The sequence below is a fragment of the Penicillium arizonense genome (assembly GCF_001773325.1).
Source record: "Penicillium arizonense strain CBS 141311 chromosome Unknown PENARI_contig001, whole genome shotgun sequence".
Taxonomy (NCBI): Eukaryota; Fungi; Ascomycota; class Eurotiomycetes; order Eurotiales; family Aspergillaceae; genus Penicillium; species Penicillium arizonense.
In genome coordinates this window covers 651,472-667,346 of record NW_019173278.1, presented here as the reverse complement: position 1 = coordinate 667,346, position 15,875 = coordinate 651,472, and the positions used below count along the sequence as shown (strand labels likewise).

Below are 15,875 nucleotides of genomic sequence, written 5' to 3'. Positions count from 1 at the left end.
GTTTCTCAAAGTGGAGAGATGTAGATCAGCATGTGCTCCGTATGAAAATATTATACCCCATTTCTCATACTTCATGCTGGTCTTAGAGATCCCTGATTTCACTCTTCAACCGCAGTACTCCATTTCTTCAAGAACCAAGGCATACCCTCCCAACTCCTCTGGTCCCAAGATTGACAATCACCATCAGCACGATGCCGATGACAAATAAGAGCATGTCGTGTATAAATATCCAACTTAAAGTCCCAGAGACTGAAAGCATGAGGCATCGCATAACACATCATGATAGCTCTCTCCCGAAGAAGCGGCATGGGTATAAGGTCCAAGCTGGCATGATGTGGAACAAGTATCTGAGCCATGGTAGGCTGAAGATGGATTGGAATTGATGAGTTGAATGTTGAGACAACTAGATCCTGTGCGCTGTCTTGGGCGGTGATGGATTTGAAGAATGGTGACATGTAGGTGGTACTACAGGCTGCCAATCGGCCGACGTCGAATCCTAGACGGACGGCGTTGTTCAGGATTGCTATCCACATTGTATCATGGGGCGTTTGTAGGGCGTTCATTAATGGTTCAGCGAGAGAGGTTGGTGAGGTGCCAGCCTTATTGATAGATGGAAGCTGTGTTAATGATTGTGAGGGACTGGCTAATGTAGGCTCAGAACTGGTATCAGGTGAACTGCTTGATAATATTTCTGATACGTCGGATGATGGTTGAGGCGCCAGCTTTCTCTTTCGCCCGCTCTGGGCATTTGAACGATTTCGGCGCTCTTTTTGTCTCTCGCCTTTAAGGAATATGTTAGCTCGGTTTATAGTTGAGAAAAAGAGGGACATACGATACGCTCGCTGCGCAGTTCTATTTTGTTCCTGGCGCGCTGGTGTAATAAGTCGCCTCTTGGATCGATTGGAGAGAGCAACGGCATGCTGATCTATCCCGGCCGTGGAGGCCATGCCTTACAAACTCCTGTGGACAATGACCTGCAAAATTCCGAATTATACAGAACAAGCTAGATTCGAGCTCAAAGAGAAGGAAATACATGCACACATGCACAACGGAAAAGACGGAGGTAAGTGGTAGAGCTCTTAACCCCGAATACTCCGAAATCCGTTCAAGCATAAGCCACATCCAGAAGCCACACTGGCTTACGCTTTTGAGCCAATCGGATTGCTTGAACTATATGCCTGGAATCGGAATGATCCCCATTGTTGAAATGAGCTCAAACATATAAATTGGCGCCTGTATCTCACTCAAATTGAACAAAGAATCCTGCTCATCTAAATCAGCACATCTTTATACAGCCTCAGATCAAAATGTCCTTTACCTCCAAGAAAATCATTGCAATTGTTGGCGCAACCGGCACCCAAGGATCATCAGTTGCCCGCACATTCCTCGCTCTACCCAACTGGCACGTCCGATGCCTCACGCGCAATCCATCTTCCGAGAAAGCACAAGAGTTAGCCCAGCTAGGTGGTGACCTAGTCGAAGCAGATCTCAACAACGAAGATTCCCTCCGCCGAGCATTCGCCGGCGCACACGCCATCTTCCTCAACACCGATTTTTGGCAACCTTACCGGAAAGCCCTGGCCTCAGGCGCTGATGCTGTGACCAGCGTCAAGCAGGGTTACGAGGCGGAAGTCACCCACGGAGAAAATGCAGTCAATGTTGCTGCGACAATTCCAACATTGGAAAGACTCGTGTACTCCGCGTTGGGTCCTATGAAAGCTGCGTCCGGTGGAAAATACTCTGATTCAAACCACTGGGAGACGAAAGCCCACATCGTCAACTACATCGAGAATCAGAAGGTGGAGTTGGCGAAGAAGACATCATTCATCTATATTGGTGCTTATATCACCAATCCTTTCCTGTACCCGAAGTTCCAGGCGGATAGTGGGGAGTTTGTTGCTGCACTGCCGGCGAGAAAGGAAATGCGCATGCCTATCATTGACACTGCCCAGTCGACTGGTCATTTTGTCCGGGCTTTGGTTGAAGACGAGGCGTCGGGGATGAAGCTTTTGGCTTATGACGACTATCTTACGGTCGAGGAAATTATGGCTGTATGGTCTCGTGCTCTGGGGAAACAGGTCAATTTGATTCAAATGACTGTTCAGGAGATGCATGAGAAGACGGGTATCCCGCTTGAGGTTCTTGGTGGCCCGGCCTTCATTGATGAATATGGCTACTGTGCTGGGATTGAGAATGTTGTTGAGCCTGCTCAGCTGAAGTCTTATGGGCAACGGACCGGATTTGAAGATTGGCTGAAAGAGCAGGATGTTTGGGAGTTGCTTGAGTTGAAGGATTCGAACCGTTGGAATGGTTTAGTCCAGTAAATACATAGTTGGAGATGGAAATGAATTTGTATTCACTATCCCAATCGCATTTCAACTTGTTTCTTCAAACTGTCAGTATGGATTGCCCTGAAACTAGGAGCGAAGTGAATGAAGGGGTTATTACCCTGCGTGGGCTGCCCGCAAACCTTCGCTGGCTTCCCACTGCCAAACTTCTCTCAGATCTGGACGCTGGTTCGTCTATTCTCTTGCCAAGAAATGCTCCTAGTGGCTGCTAGTGTTTACAATCTCACGTGTCTGTGTCACGCTTTTGCTCGTTTCACGGCCATGGCGTGCGGAGCTTGCGGAAGATGAGGCTGCGTTGTACTAAGTCCGGTTTGAGAGAGCACTTGAAGGATGCATTAGTAGGGGATTCTTTTGAGGAGCTGGTGTTGAAGATACATGATGGAAACTACTAATGATTTGGGTGATTTTATTTTCCTTCAAATACATTGCACTTTTTGGGAACATTCTACGCGGACATGAGATATGACTATGCAATTCTCACAAGCGATCACATCCGTTAGATTGAACAAGGGGGTGGTTTCGCGTATTCAGACCAGCGAGGAATCTTTCATAGTCCTCATCGCATTTACTACAGTATTTGGGGTGTCCAGTTCACTTGTGTCCAGTTTATTTGTGTCTGCGACTTGCTTGTGAATTACTTTATTCCTTGATCAATATGTATCATGCTCCTCCTCCCTGAGACACACGAGCCATTCGGTAACGTGGACCTTTGAGAAGCATGTACAGCACACTTCCAGTCAGGGTTTATCTTAGACTTCTTAGACATCTCCATTATTACAGAATTGCAGGCATACACTGCCATTCCTCCATATCCTATCCCTCATCTCAACATCCGGGCCATGCAAACCTTCAATTCTTATGCACCTTACGCCTGTATCCAATAATTGCTTTTCGGTTACCATTCTTTGTTTTTTTTTTTCTACATGTCGTTTCAGGGCACCGGCGTGCGGAGCTAGCGGAGCTCGCGTCACCAGTATCATCGTGCAGATGTAGCTATTCCCATGTTGGAATAGCCCACTTAGGAAGGAGCGCTAAGCACGATCACGTGACACAACCCAAAAAACGTTAAAACCCAGAAGGCGAGACGCGTCATCCCTCCCAACTTGCAGGCTGCCGAGAGATGATCTTCAAATGATTGTCGTGATGACAGAACTGGCCTGATGAAATTCACATGGGGCGAGTTTGACAACCCAGCTGTGCTCCACACCCCTCAAGAGGCCACTGCACTACAGTAACTGATAAAAGCTTAAGACGATGGAAGAAGCGCACGATCGAAGGGTTAGTATCTCCCAGAATAGATATCTGCAACCTACCGACAATTCTAATTATGAGAAAGGATGTCGACCGCCTCGCGCGCGTAAGGGACAACCAGCGCAAGAGCCGAGCCCGAAAACAGCAGTATGTGAAGGAGCTAGAGCAGCGTTTATCTGTCAACGAGACTCAAGCCCAACAAAGGGACATCGAGTATCGACTGGCTGTGCAAAAGGTAGAAGCCGAGAACAGACATTTAAAAACTCTCCTTGCATCACTGGGTGTCTCGAATGCTTCTGTGCAGCAATATTTGCAGGTGGTCGAGCAAAGAGAGAACACCACTCAAAAGATTGCCATTCCTGCTGCTCAGCGACGAGAGGGTTTGGATTCCCCGGCACGTTGTGGCTCTGGCCCCACGCTGCCTGTGGCGATACCTCGTGTCTATGATAACCAGGTGAAGACGGAACCAACTGAGCAACAGTCATCTTCCTGCGGTAGTGTCTGTGGGCCGGCAGCCAGCAATGGCTCGTGCGGGACGACAGCTAGCAACAGTGTTCGTGGGCCACAGGCTAGAAATAATGCCTGTGGACGAACTTCCAGCAACTCCTATGTTCCAACCAGCAGCAACAGCGCTTATGGCTCAACAACCTCCAGCAATGCCTGTGGCCCAACCGCTAGCAAGAGTGCCTATGGACCGATAGCCAGTAATAGCGCCTGTGGGTCAAAAGCAACAGAAAACCCAAAGTCAACCGAACTGTCCAGTCATGAGCCAAAAATTGGAGATCCCGATTTATGCGGATGCAGCCCTAATGGACAAGAAATGGTGGCAGCAACAGAAGATGACCTTCTCAATTCGACACTCTGTGGCATCGCGGATGAAATGATCAACCGGTACAACACCAAAGGATTAGACCTGGAAGAGATCCGGCGCAGAACCTGGTCTGGATTCCGGGCCGGCGCAAATGGCACTGGCTGCAGAGTTCAGAATTCTGTTCTGTTCCAAGTGCTAGATGAAATTAGCCACGACGTATGATCTCGGTTTTTATCTTACGCAAATTGCTACCATCGGCATCTGAGATGGAGATTCAACATATCATCTGACCAGTCCATTCTGGAATACCGGTGAAAGATGTGCCACAGCGGCCGCCAAGGTGCGACGACTGCACTGAATACTACTCCTACCCGAGGGCGTCACCCCCAACTAGAAGCATTGCCGAGCCTGGACCAACGCCACGCCGCAAGGGCCCGGATTGAGGCCACGGTCCGATGCACGGCTTGTCAGTGGTGAGATCCACATTGTCCTACAAATGCGGGATCAATTCACACTAAAACGTGCATGTCATTACTTCCTTCTCGGCATGACCCCGCGCCAAGATTGCAGGTCTAAACCAGAGACCGAAGCCGATGCTTTAGGGATAGAGATCGACTGTAGCCAGGCATCAATGATGCAAGAGCACTACACATTTCCTTGTTTAAACAGTCTCAGAATATAGAAGTTGAATAATAGCAAATAGCAATTCACAAGAGCCCCAGCGAAAAGAACCCAAGCATCCCACAAACCCGCACGAGCCCCCCCGGATTGCCGAGTCCAACTCCCCGGAAAAGGTCTTTCAACACCCGCGACAAGATCACACCGTTTCACCGACGATTAGCCGGAATACAGGCAAATCTGACTGCTTCGCCGGTGCATTCAGGCAGGGATCAGCATATTACCCGTAATTTTCTCCATATTTCGGGCAGTAAGTTCCGGGGGAATACCTCGGACCAAATTTTTATCTCCAGTTTTCATTCCCCAGACCAATCCCGGCACTGCTGCACTCCGCGAAATTTAGTGCGCTAGTGCGTGTAGGAACATTCGGTCTGGAGACGCCCCCCACCCACTCTCAAAGCACATCCGAAAGAACTTCCGATTACAGTAACTTGTCGGGCCGACGATTTCATGAGTGGTTTATAGCGTTTAGCCGCGGGGTTTGGAGTACGTGTATACAATTAGTGGGTAGTGGAGGCTAGCACCGATCGCTTGGGCCTGGTTACATTGTAGTGGCATGGTACTGTAGTCGTAGAAGCCGGGGATCCGGCATTTCGTGAGATGACTGCGTAATGTAGCGTGGGGGGGAGGAATCTCGGTGAAGGGGAGACCGACTTCAAACAAGAAAAGTGTTCTGGGGTCCAGGGACTTGCAGACACAGGCCATGATACTGTATACTTACTGGCCCGATGAGCGTGCCGAGCCAGCCAAGACTTGGATCAGCCCGAGTTGAGCGGGCGACTCCGTATGGGGATGTGCCAGCTCAGCCAAGTAGTACAGTGCAGGACGTAGTAGTAGAGTGAATGAGGGCAAATTAATCGCGCAAGACATCTGGAGTGCAGTGACTGGGGATGGCCCCGCATTTCCCCATGCTCTCCACGGTAGCGAAGGGGCTTGGCTGACGGCATCCGTGGTTTGACAATGTTGGAAACAACAAACAATCAGTATACTTCCTATTTGTAGTTAACGAAACACCACCATAGGCTGGTATATAACCTAGAATAGACATAAACCACAGCAACAAGCGTATATAGCAGAAAATGAGATCGTGTTTCTCCGCAATGACATAGGAGTTTCCCAATCGGGAAGTATAAACGGAGATCGCAGCCATGCTCAAGCCTCCCGGATAATCACTGCCGTAAGATCGGGATCTGGCTTGGCTGTGTGCTGGTTAGGGGTGCTAGTGTAATGATTGCTAAGGGTCAAAATATGAAATATCGATGCCGATGTTCCGGAAGGGAAGATAGGGGAACCAATGATGGCCAGGTTCCTGAGCTGTCAGACCTCTAAGAAGGGACGGAGAATTAGCGGAGAAGATCGAGACGAGGTGGTATGAGCCGAAGTTTAGACGGCCATTCTCTCGCAGTATGGTACTGTATTGCATGCCTATAACGGAAGGCCGGTGCGTGGTTGTGCTAGGGATGTACCATGTAGGTATCCAAAGGGGTGATTGTTGACTCCTTTCCTCCCTTCAATACCAGCCACTTTTGCTTTTGTCCCTGTTCCCCTTTCAAGGACCGGTTAAACAGTTCAGGACTCAGAGCCAATAAGTGGCGTGAGTGACCAGTATAGTGCATACTATAGTGCATGCCTCGCGCAGTCTCCGTGTCGATCCCTTGATTACTCCACACTTTTTTTTTGGAGCTATGATTGACCCTGCCCCTAGTAAATTGTTACATTTAAATCGGAGATTCCCCCGCCGTTATGCTGCACATCGGTCCTTTCTTCAAAATCTCACCCTCCACTTACCCCAACAACAATGAAGTTCGGGTGGTTAGAGGTGGCCGCTTTGGCTTCTGCCTCAGTGGCCAGTGCCAATGTAAGTGACGCGTCCAGGTCCAATTTGAAAGACGATGCTAATTCAATTCGCGTAGCCCCTGGCCTATTCTCCCCCATACTACCCTTCACCATGGATGACCGGCGAGGGCGACTGGTCTGAGGCCTACAAGCGCGCCGTTGACTTCGTTTCCAACCTCACACTTGCCGAGAAAGTCAACTTGACAACCGGTGCTGGTTGGGAGCAAGAGCGATGTGTCGGTGAGACTGGTGGCATCCCCCGACTGGGAATGTGGGGAATGTGTATGCAGGATTCACCTCTGGGTGTGCGCGACAGTATGGCCTCCTTTCTCTCTGCTTGGCAGTGCACCGACTAGTTAAACAACAGGTGATTACAACTCTGGGTTCCCCGCCGGTGTCAATGTCGCCGCCACCTGGGACAAGCGCCTTGCCTACCAACGCGGTATGGCTATGGGTGAAGAGCACCGCGACAAGGGTGTGGATGTGCAATTGGGCCCTGTTGCCGGTCCAATTGGCAAGTACCCCGATGGAGGTCGTAACTGGGAGGGTTTCGCTCCCGATCCCGTCCTCACTGGTGTGATGATGGCCGAGACCATCAAGGGTATGCAGGATGCTGGTGTCATTGCTTGCGCCAAGCATTACATTGGAAACGAGCAGGAGCACTTCCGTCAGTCTGGCGAGGCCCAGGGCTACGGATACAACATCAGCCAGAGTGTTAGCTCCAACATCGACGACAAGACTATGCACGAGCTCTATCTGTGGCCCTTTGTTGATGCCATCCGTGCTGGTGTTGGCTCTATCATGTGTTCTTACAACCAGATCAACAACAGCTACGGCTGTGCCAACAGTTACACCCTGAACAAGCTGCTCAAGGGTGAGCTCGGCTTCCAGGGCTTTGTCATGAGCGACTGGGGTGCGCACCACAGCGGTGTTGAGTCAGCTTTGGCCGGTCTGGATATGTCCATGCCCGGTGATGTTTACCTCGGTAGCCCTTACTCCTACTGGGGTACCAACCTGACTATCTCCGTTCTGAACGGCACCGTTCCTGAATGGCGTGTTGATGACATGGCCGTCCGTATCATGGCTGCCTACTACAAGGTTGGCCGTGACCGCTTCCGCACTCCTCCCAACTTCAGCTCCTGGACTCGCGATGAGTATGGCTTCGAACACTTCATAGTCAGCGAGAACTACGTCAAGCTCAACGAGCGTGTCAACGTTCAGCGTGATCACGCCCAGGTCATTCGCAAGATTGGTTCCGACAGCACTGTCCTTCTCAAGAACCAGCGTGGTGCTTTGCCTCTGACACACGATGAGAAGTTCATCGCCATTCTGGGAGAGGATGCTGGCTCCAACGCTTACGGTGCCAATGGCTGCAGTGACCGTGGCTGTGATAACGGAACTCTGGCCATGGGCTGGGGTAGTGGAACTGCCAATTTCCCTTACCTGATCACTCCCGAGCAGGCTATCCAGAACGAAGTGCTTGACTATAGCAACGGTCAGACTAATGTATTTGCCGTCACTGATAACTGGGCTCTCACTGAGATGGCTGCACTTGCTTCCCAGGCTTCAGTTGCTCTCGTTTTCGTCAACGCTGACTCTGGCGAGGGCTACATCAACGTCGATGGCAATGAGGGTGACCGTAAGAACCTTACCTTGTGGAAGAACGGCGAGGAGGTTATCAAGACCGCTACTCAGAATTGCAACAACACCATTGTTGTCATTCACAGCACTGCCGCTGTCCTGATCAGCGACTGGTATGACAATGACAACATCACTGCCATCCTCTGGGCTGGTCTGCCCGGTCAGGAGTCTGGCCGCAGTCTGGTTGATGTTCTTTATGGCCGCATCAATCCCGGTGGTAAGACTCCCTTCACCTGGGGTAAGACTCGCAAGGACTACGGCCCTGCTATCCTCACCGTTCCCAACAACGGTGACGGCGCTCCCCAGGACAACTTCGACGATGGTGTCTTCATCGATTACCGTCGTTTCGACAAGGACAACACTGAGCCCATCTATGAGTTCGGCTATGGTCTGAGTTACACCAGCTTCGAGTTCTCCGACCTGAAGGTCACCCCATTGACTCCCACCCCATACAACCCCACTACTGGCAAGAGCGACAAGGCCCCCGTCCTCGGCGAGGCTGAGAGCGCCTCTGACAACCTCTACCCCGAGGGTCTCCACCGTGTCACCCAGTACCTCTACCCCTGGTTGAACTCCACCGATCTCCGTGCCTCATCCGGCGACCCCGACTATGGCATGGACTCCAAGGACTACCTCCCCGAGGGTGCTACTGATGGCTCTCCCCAAGATCTCCTTCCCGCCAGCGGCCAGGACGGTGGTAACCCAGGTCTCTTCGAGGATCTCTTCCAGGTGACCGCCACAATCACCAACACCGGTTCCGTCACCGGCGACGAGGTTCCTCAGCTCTACGTCTCCCTCGGCGGCGAGGATGACCCTGCCAAGGTCCTGCGCCAGTTTGACCGAGTCACCATTGCCCCTGGCCAGCTTGTGCAGTGGACCACCACCTTGACCCGTCGCGATCTGTCCAACTGGGACGTCGCCTCGCAGAACTGGGTTATCTCCGACGCCCAGAAGACGGTGCATGTCGGTAACTCGTCCCGTAAGCTGCCTCTCTCGGCCGCGCTGCCCTCTGTGCAGTAATTCTTTTTCTTTCTCTTTTTCCAATTCCTATTTTGCAACGCAAACAGGAGGACATGCCACATTAGTCCCTTATTTCAGGTTGTATAGCCATTGCTTTCTTTTTGCACATAGCTTTAGATCCATGCCTTCTGTGACTATTCCGGTCATTAATGAACCCACGTTTTATCCAAGTCCTTCAAAGCTCTTCAGACCATAAACTCCCATAAATCCAGATGTCGTGATAAGTGATGCGACGCGCGGCTATCAACATTAGCCCAGTGAGATTCAACCGGAATGTATTTAAGAGTCGCTCCCTAATTATCAGAGGAATGTTTCATATGATGGCTTTAATTTCGCGACAAAACGATACGAAGCATCTAAACAAACCCAAGAAACTGGGGATATTGCGCAGAAGGTGCGAGGCAAGGCCATTATAAAGTCTCAAATGCACATAAGTAGGTCGCTGTATATACCGGATTTTAAGCCGCGGGTGCGACTTGCCCGATTAGGTGCCGCTGCTTTATGAGGGTGCTCGGGGTTATGCTCACTGAGCGATCTCAGCATAGGGTGATCAGAACACTCAACCAAGACGTAGTTTAGTCCTCGGTACATAATCGATTAATGGTTCAAGACCATAGCATTTTGCCAAGCCAATCCGTCGACATAGGCCATTCACTTGCTGCTCGACCAACAAAATATAAGCCCGTGGTCCCTGGTTGTTCCCCACGATAGCCTGTACTGGCCCTTCCATGCCTACCACCACGCCCATGCAGTGATCGAGGACCATGTCTGTGCTCATCCAGGGATTGGTGATAATAACCTCCTCATCGGGATACCCCCTGATCTCCAAGCGGTTTCCGTGCGTGGTGGAAACCACCATATCAAGAACGGGGGCCTCGACGTGGAGGATGGTTGAGAAGTCATCGACCGTCTGGGTCATAAACCTGACATTCTCCTCGGAATCAAACGAAATCAACGAGCCGTGTTTGGTCTCGGCCCAGCATTGAGCCATGATCCGGAGACTCGAATAAAAAGACGCGTAGAAGAGCCCGGTTCGTTTGTTCCATCCCAACCACGACCAACTGGGAAATGCGCTCCGACGTCGGAGTTCGGGGTCAACTCTTGCGGAACTGAGTGTGGACTCAGAATAGTGGGACCAGAGAAGGTCAGGCGCATACTGGCCCGGTCGGTCGTTCAGGGGGTAGATCTCGACGCCCCAGTGGTGAAGTAATGGAGTTCGCTGACTTTGAGAGATGAGATGTTTGAGAACTCCGCGGAAGGCGTTGAGCGCATCGTTCGGATAGGAGAGGTTGCGAGCCGTGTATAGATCGACGTGTTCGGGAAAGCCGTGGCTAGGTTTAAAGATCTGTTTCGTCGAGGGATCGATCCATTCGACAGGCTCGGAAATGCTCTCTCGCCACGTGGCGATGCGACACTCGAAATAGATTTCCTGTTGGGTGAAGTAAATACATCGACGAGACAGTGCGGCTTCCTGGTAGGTCCAGCCGCGAGTCATCCAGATGGAATTGGCCACTCGAGTCCGTGGACTCGGAAGAGAAAGACTGAGCCTCTTTCCTTGGTAGAGCAGGCTCGATTGAACTTGATTTTGGGCCCTTGGGGTTGAGCTCGTCCCAAGAAGTCCCTGGGTTGCGTCACCCACTGCGGCGATGATGGTGAATTTGGCCCCCTGGTAGATCAAATGCATGCGACTGAGCTCGCTTTGGAATTCAACCTCATCGAACTGATTGATACAATATTGATCTATCCACAACCATCGAGTCTGAAGCTGTTGGGCGACCTCCATTGCATCAATAAGCACTTTTGGAATGTCATCTGGAAGTACGTTGGCGAATTCTGTGTGGCCTGAGCCTGTGGTGGAGCCCAAGACATAGCTGAGAGCAGCGTATTCCATCCCTTCCTGGGCCACGAGCAACCGACGCGTCTCACAGTCGATCAACCGAAGCGGCATACTATTTCCTTGATGCAGCAAGCGACATTCGTCATGAAATCCGCAGCATAGCTCAATCCACCCTCTGACATGGTCGAAATCCGCTCGTGGCCCACGCATATCCCTCATATGAAAAGGATGGTGTTGATCGGGTGGGGAGCTATTAGTGACACCTATAACGCCCTTGACATGCTTTTGCCATGTTGGACTCATTGAGACCCATCCCCGGTTGGATGACCCGGAATGGACCGCATTAAGCACCACCGCTTCCACATGTTCTGTGATGCGGGATCCAGAACGATCATCCCATACGGATTGAGAGATAGGCGTCGAGACCAAATCATACCCTCGGGAATCCGAATACCATGACTCATCAACCCGGGAAGCCTCGAGAAGCTGACAGAATCGGCATTCCTCAATCGGCCATTCACGACTCGGGTTGAGATGAAGCAGAAAGCGACCATGCTCGAGGTGTTCCCCAGGCTGCCGGGGCTGAAACGCGGTCTCGAGATCGATGGCTGCACAGCGGTCGCAGAGGAGATTCCCTTCGTCATCACGGGCGTCGCTGAATTTGGACCGACCAAATTTACGTCGGAGTTTGGGTCGCCAATGGTTTTTATAGGTCCACCAGATTGAGTAGATGGAAAATAAGACAACCAGGGGGCTAATGGCCAGCAAACCTATCCAGGGAAATAAACTGAGGAAAATACCCCAGACCGTATGGAAAATAAAGCGCCAGAAACGGCTAAATCCGACTCTGAGGAATCCAGTGACGGCCATTACATTCAGGATTCGTGCTTATGCCCATTGCGTGTAGTTAGTTGATGCTGATGGTGACTGCGGGAGGGAAAAAATTGAAAAAGCAAACATGCAATCCCTGCATTATGACTAAAGTGGTCGGCTAATTATTTCAATCACTGAATTAGAATGTGATTCTATTGCACTCGGTTGGACTGGTACTTCTATATCATGAATATGTAGAGATGGAGAGAGTTAGACAGCGTAGGGGATAAGCTTGGTGAGAAAAATATGACTTAAATTGGCGGAGCAGGCATTTCATGCCTGGAGAAGCCATGAATCTCAACACTCACTTTCTTTGTTGATTTTCCGCATGACCCTTCAAATCACTAAATATTGCTTTGTTGGTTTACAATTTATACTAAGGAAAGCTATTTTGATCGGATCCTTTTACACCCTCTTAGAACTTAGACATAAAAGCAATAACATGTGTATATTGTGATGTATTAGGATATAGTGCGTTTTAGTAGTGTATAGATTTAAGTGGGTCGAAACCTTTAATAATTTATATAAAAATCAACATAAATTGATAAAATTGAGGCATAAAAGCTGAGCGGGACCTGCACAAAGCCAGGACCCGTTATTAGTCATCATTTTCACAGGTCCCGTTGAACTTTTGACGGGTCCGCCTGAGCTGGAACCCGAGTGAGCAAAAAGCGGACAAGGGGTGAGCACTAAAACGGAAAGGGAAGGATATCTCGCGCGGCCTAAAATCCGGTGTGTACAGTAAGTAGGTACATTGGCGGCGGATCATTCAAACACCGCAATACGGGCTGGCGCTGTGATTGGCAGAGTAGAGTACCTGGGTAGGTCCCCATGGACGTCTCAATAAACATTGGACTGAAATGGGGCCTTGGTTACTGCTGTGACAGACCCTACAAGGGGTACAGCAAACACGATATTGGGCATAGTCTTGGTCTGCTGTATGTCTTTTCTAATTTTCTCTTAATGTTCTTTTTCCCATTCTAATTATTGGTTGCGTGAGATACGAGGGTGCTGTTCATCCCGTGACACTGACATCATCTAGCGTATTTTACAATCGAGGGGTGACTTAGGGGCTGCTTATCAAGTTTCAATCTTGCGAGACATCTCTCACCCAAATCTCTTTACATCAGGATTATTGGAATTTCACAACGTGATGGCGAGCGAAGGAAATGCGGTTCCTGCCCTAGAGACTACAGCAGCCTCAAATGATAATACCAGTGGTAATGTCAATCGATTGTCAGCGCCCGACCACGTGAATTCCACCAACGACGAGCTGCCATCGATGGGTATTCAACGTAAGGTTGAGAACCACACGGTGCTTGATCGTAATGGCAAGACGCATCCATTCAAGAGCCTCTACAGTGGACCCGATGCGGCTTGCCGTGTGCTAGTTATCTTCGTTAGGCATTTCTTCTGTGGGGTAAGCTTTTTTAATATCTAATTGTTATTCACTCGGCTAGCTGGTCATTCTGTCCTGCCAAATTTTCTCGAAGAAGACCGCAAAGCGATTGCTGAGGTACAATTTCATTAACATCGTTCACCACGAAAGAGCTGCCAAGAATACATTCGCGCCCTTTCGGAGACCATAAAACCTGATTTCTTGTCGCATCTGTCGGTCCACACGTCCATCGTCATTGTCGGCTGCGGCGACCCAGGCTTGATTGATGCCTATGTAGCCGAAACGGGGTGTCCATTCCCTATTTTCTCCGATCCGACACGCAGACTGTATGAGGATCTGAGATTGGTCACTTCTACAGCCCTCGGACCACGTCCAGAGTACATCCGCAAGAGCCTGATGCATATCGTCGCTGGGTCACTTATGCAGGCTATGAAAAAGATTCCCAGCGGACTGGCGACGAAGGGGGGTGATCACAGGCAGAACGGTGGGGAGTTTCTCTTCGAACTGAAAGGAGAAGAAAAACGGATAACATGGTGTCACCGGATGAAGACCACGCGTGACCACACTGAAATATCAGAATTAGCGTGGATCCTCGATCCAGATGGACACGGTCAACCCCAGAAGGCTTAGAAGGCCTTCACTGTTGCGATTGTGGACATCATCCTGTAGGAAGAGCTGAGCTTTACAACGAATATCTGAATTCCCAAGAGACAAATTTTCAATAGTACACTACACCGTGGCATCTCGATCTCTGTTTGCTTCTGCACATAGGTTATTAGTCGTATCCAGTGAAAGTCAAAAATCGTGTAAAGATGGAGGCATAAGTTACCTTCATTAATACCAACTTTCCATTTCATGAACTGGTTGGTAACGCCCTATTCTCAATGATGCAGGCTAGATGCTCAACAATATCTTCCCGTCGCAGTTCTTATAGATCCCGATGCCGTGATCAATGATGCAATTCACGGCTATACCCGCCAGACCCCGAGTCTCCACCTCTCCACCTCTCCACCAGATAGCCTATCAACCAAACCCAACCTCACCTCCAACTATAAAGTCCACTCCCCACCCCATATCCACCACCCAGTCCAAACAAAAGACCAAATCCTCCAAAATGCAAGCCATCCGCATAAACCCAGCACCAAAAACCGAACCCCCCTACTCCCCAACAAACCCGGCCCCATCAAAATCCTTAACAAACGACAAAATCCCAATCCCGAAACCTAAATCCCCAACCGACCTCCTAATCAAAATAAAAGCAACAACAATAATAAGAGACATGCTCACCTGGCCCGAATATTACCACCAACAATATACAATCCCGGGCCACGATTTCTCAGGTACAGTGGCAGCCGTTTTCGAAAGTGACGGCAGTACATCCTCATCTCCTTCCCCACCCCACAATTTCAAAATCGGAGACGAAGTCTTCGGCATGGCAAACACAAACCGTGCCTCGACATGGGCTGAATACGCCATTGTCTCTGTTGATGAGGTTGCGCGCAAACCGCGTGTGTTGGGATGGGAGGAGGCGGCTGCTTTGCCGCTTAGTGCGTTGACGGCTTATGAGGCGCTTTTCCGGCATGCGGGTATTTCTGTGCCGACTTTTGGATCTGAGAAGGAAAGAAATACGTCTTCTAAGCGTGTGTTGATTACCGGGGCTTCCGGTGGTGTGGGGATTTATCTGGTACAGCTTGCTGCTAGTGCTGGTGTGCATGTCGTTGCGGCTAGTAGTTCGAATGTGCGGAATGGAGAGTTCCTGCGTGGGTTGGGGGCTGATGAGGTTGTTGAATATGGGGATCTTGAGGGTGAGAATGGTGTGTTTGATGTTATTGTTGACTGTGTGGGTGGTGAGGTGCTTTCTAAGTGCTGGGGGTTCATTAAGGGAGATGGGGTGTTGATTTCGGTTGATTCTGCGAGTTTTGATTTCGTTGCTGAGCATCAGAAGCGTGGATTGTGTGACGGGAAGGAGGGTGTTAACGCGTTGTTCTTTATTGTTGAGGGGGGAGGGGAGGTTTTGAGTGCGTTGGCTGTTTTGGCTGAGTCTGGTGCCTTGCGCTCTTTCGTTGCTGCTACCTTTCCTATTGAGTCCGTTAGGGAGGCTTATGATTTTGCTAATGGGAGATTTGAGGGTCGGGGGAAGGTTGTGCTTACAGTTTGAACTTGAAGAAATCATCATTTTTC

General features: G+C 50.2%; 7 protein-coding genes across 7 annotated transcripts; 5 read left to right on the top strand and 2 right to left on the bottom strand.

The window, feature by feature from the left end:
- Nucleotides 1-98: 98 nt before the first annotated feature.
- PENARI_c001G04482 (uncharacterized protein) lies at nt 99-947 on the bottom strand (the record flags this gene model as incomplete). The annotated part of the gene is made up of 2 exons (XM_022626469.1): nt 99-781; nt 833-947. The coding sequence occupies 2 exons, from the start codon at nt 945-947 to the stop codon at nt 99-101; spliced, it is 798 nt and encodes a 265-aa protein (XP_022493485.1).
- Nucleotides 948-1,307: 360 nt separating this feature from the next.
- On the top strand, nt 1,308-2,324 carry PENARI_c001G03141 (uncharacterized protein; the record flags this gene model as incomplete). The annotated part of the gene is made up of 1 exon (XM_022626360.1): nt 1,308-2,324. One exon carries the CDS (start codon nt 1,308-1,310, stop codon nt 2,322-2,324), a length of 1,017 nt encoding a protein of 338 aa, XP_022493967.1.
- Nucleotides 2,325-3,675: 1,351 nt separating this feature from the next.
- Nucleotides 3,676-4,632, top strand: PENARI_c001G11552 (bZIP transcription factor; the record flags this gene model as incomplete). Its single annotated transcript, XM_022627036.1, has 1 exon — nt 3,676-4,632. One exon carries the CDS (start codon nt 3,676-3,678, stop codon nt 4,630-4,632), a length of 957 nt encoding a protein of 318 aa, XP_022493848.1.
- A 2,254-nt stretch (nt 4,633-6,886) lies between these two features.
- PENARI_c001G06052 (beta-glucosidase) lies at nt 6,887-9,585 on the top strand (the record flags this gene model as incomplete). Its single annotated transcript, XM_022626612.1, has 3 exons — nt 6,887-6,946; nt 7,002-7,239; nt 7,292-9,585. 3 exons carry the CDS (start codon nt 6,887-6,889, stop codon nt 9,583-9,585), a joined length of 2,592 nt encoding a protein of 863 aa, XP_022493341.1.
- Nucleotides 9,586-10,144: 559 nt separating this feature from the next.
- PENARI_c001G06962 (HET domain-containing protein) lies at nt 10,145-12,292 on the bottom strand (the record flags this gene model as incomplete). The annotated part of the gene is made up of 1 exon (XM_022626678.1): nt 10,145-12,292. One exon carries the CDS (start codon nt 12,290-12,292, stop codon nt 10,145-10,147), a length of 2,148 nt encoding a protein of 715 aa, XP_022493741.1.
- A 1,156-nt stretch (nt 12,293-13,448) lies between these two features.
- Nucleotides 13,449-14,324, top strand: PENARI_c001G09909 (peroxiredoxin-like family protein; the record flags this gene model as incomplete). Its single annotated transcript, XM_022626908.1, has 2 exons — nt 13,449-13,715; nt 13,845-14,324. The coding sequence occupies 2 exons, from the start codon at nt 13,449-13,451 to the stop codon at nt 14,322-14,324; spliced, it is 747 nt and encodes a 248-aa protein (XP_022493252.1).
- A 484-nt stretch (nt 14,325-14,808) lies between these two features.
- On the top strand, nt 14,809-15,852 carry PENARI_c001G04616 (NADP-dependent oxidoreductase; the record flags this gene model as incomplete). Its single annotated transcript, XM_022626480.1, has 1 exon — nt 14,809-15,852. The coding sequence occupies one exon, from the start codon at nt 14,809-14,811 to the stop codon at nt 15,850-15,852; it is 1,044 nt and encodes a 347-aa protein (XP_022494012.1).
- Nucleotides 15,853-15,875: the final 23 nt, after the last annotated feature.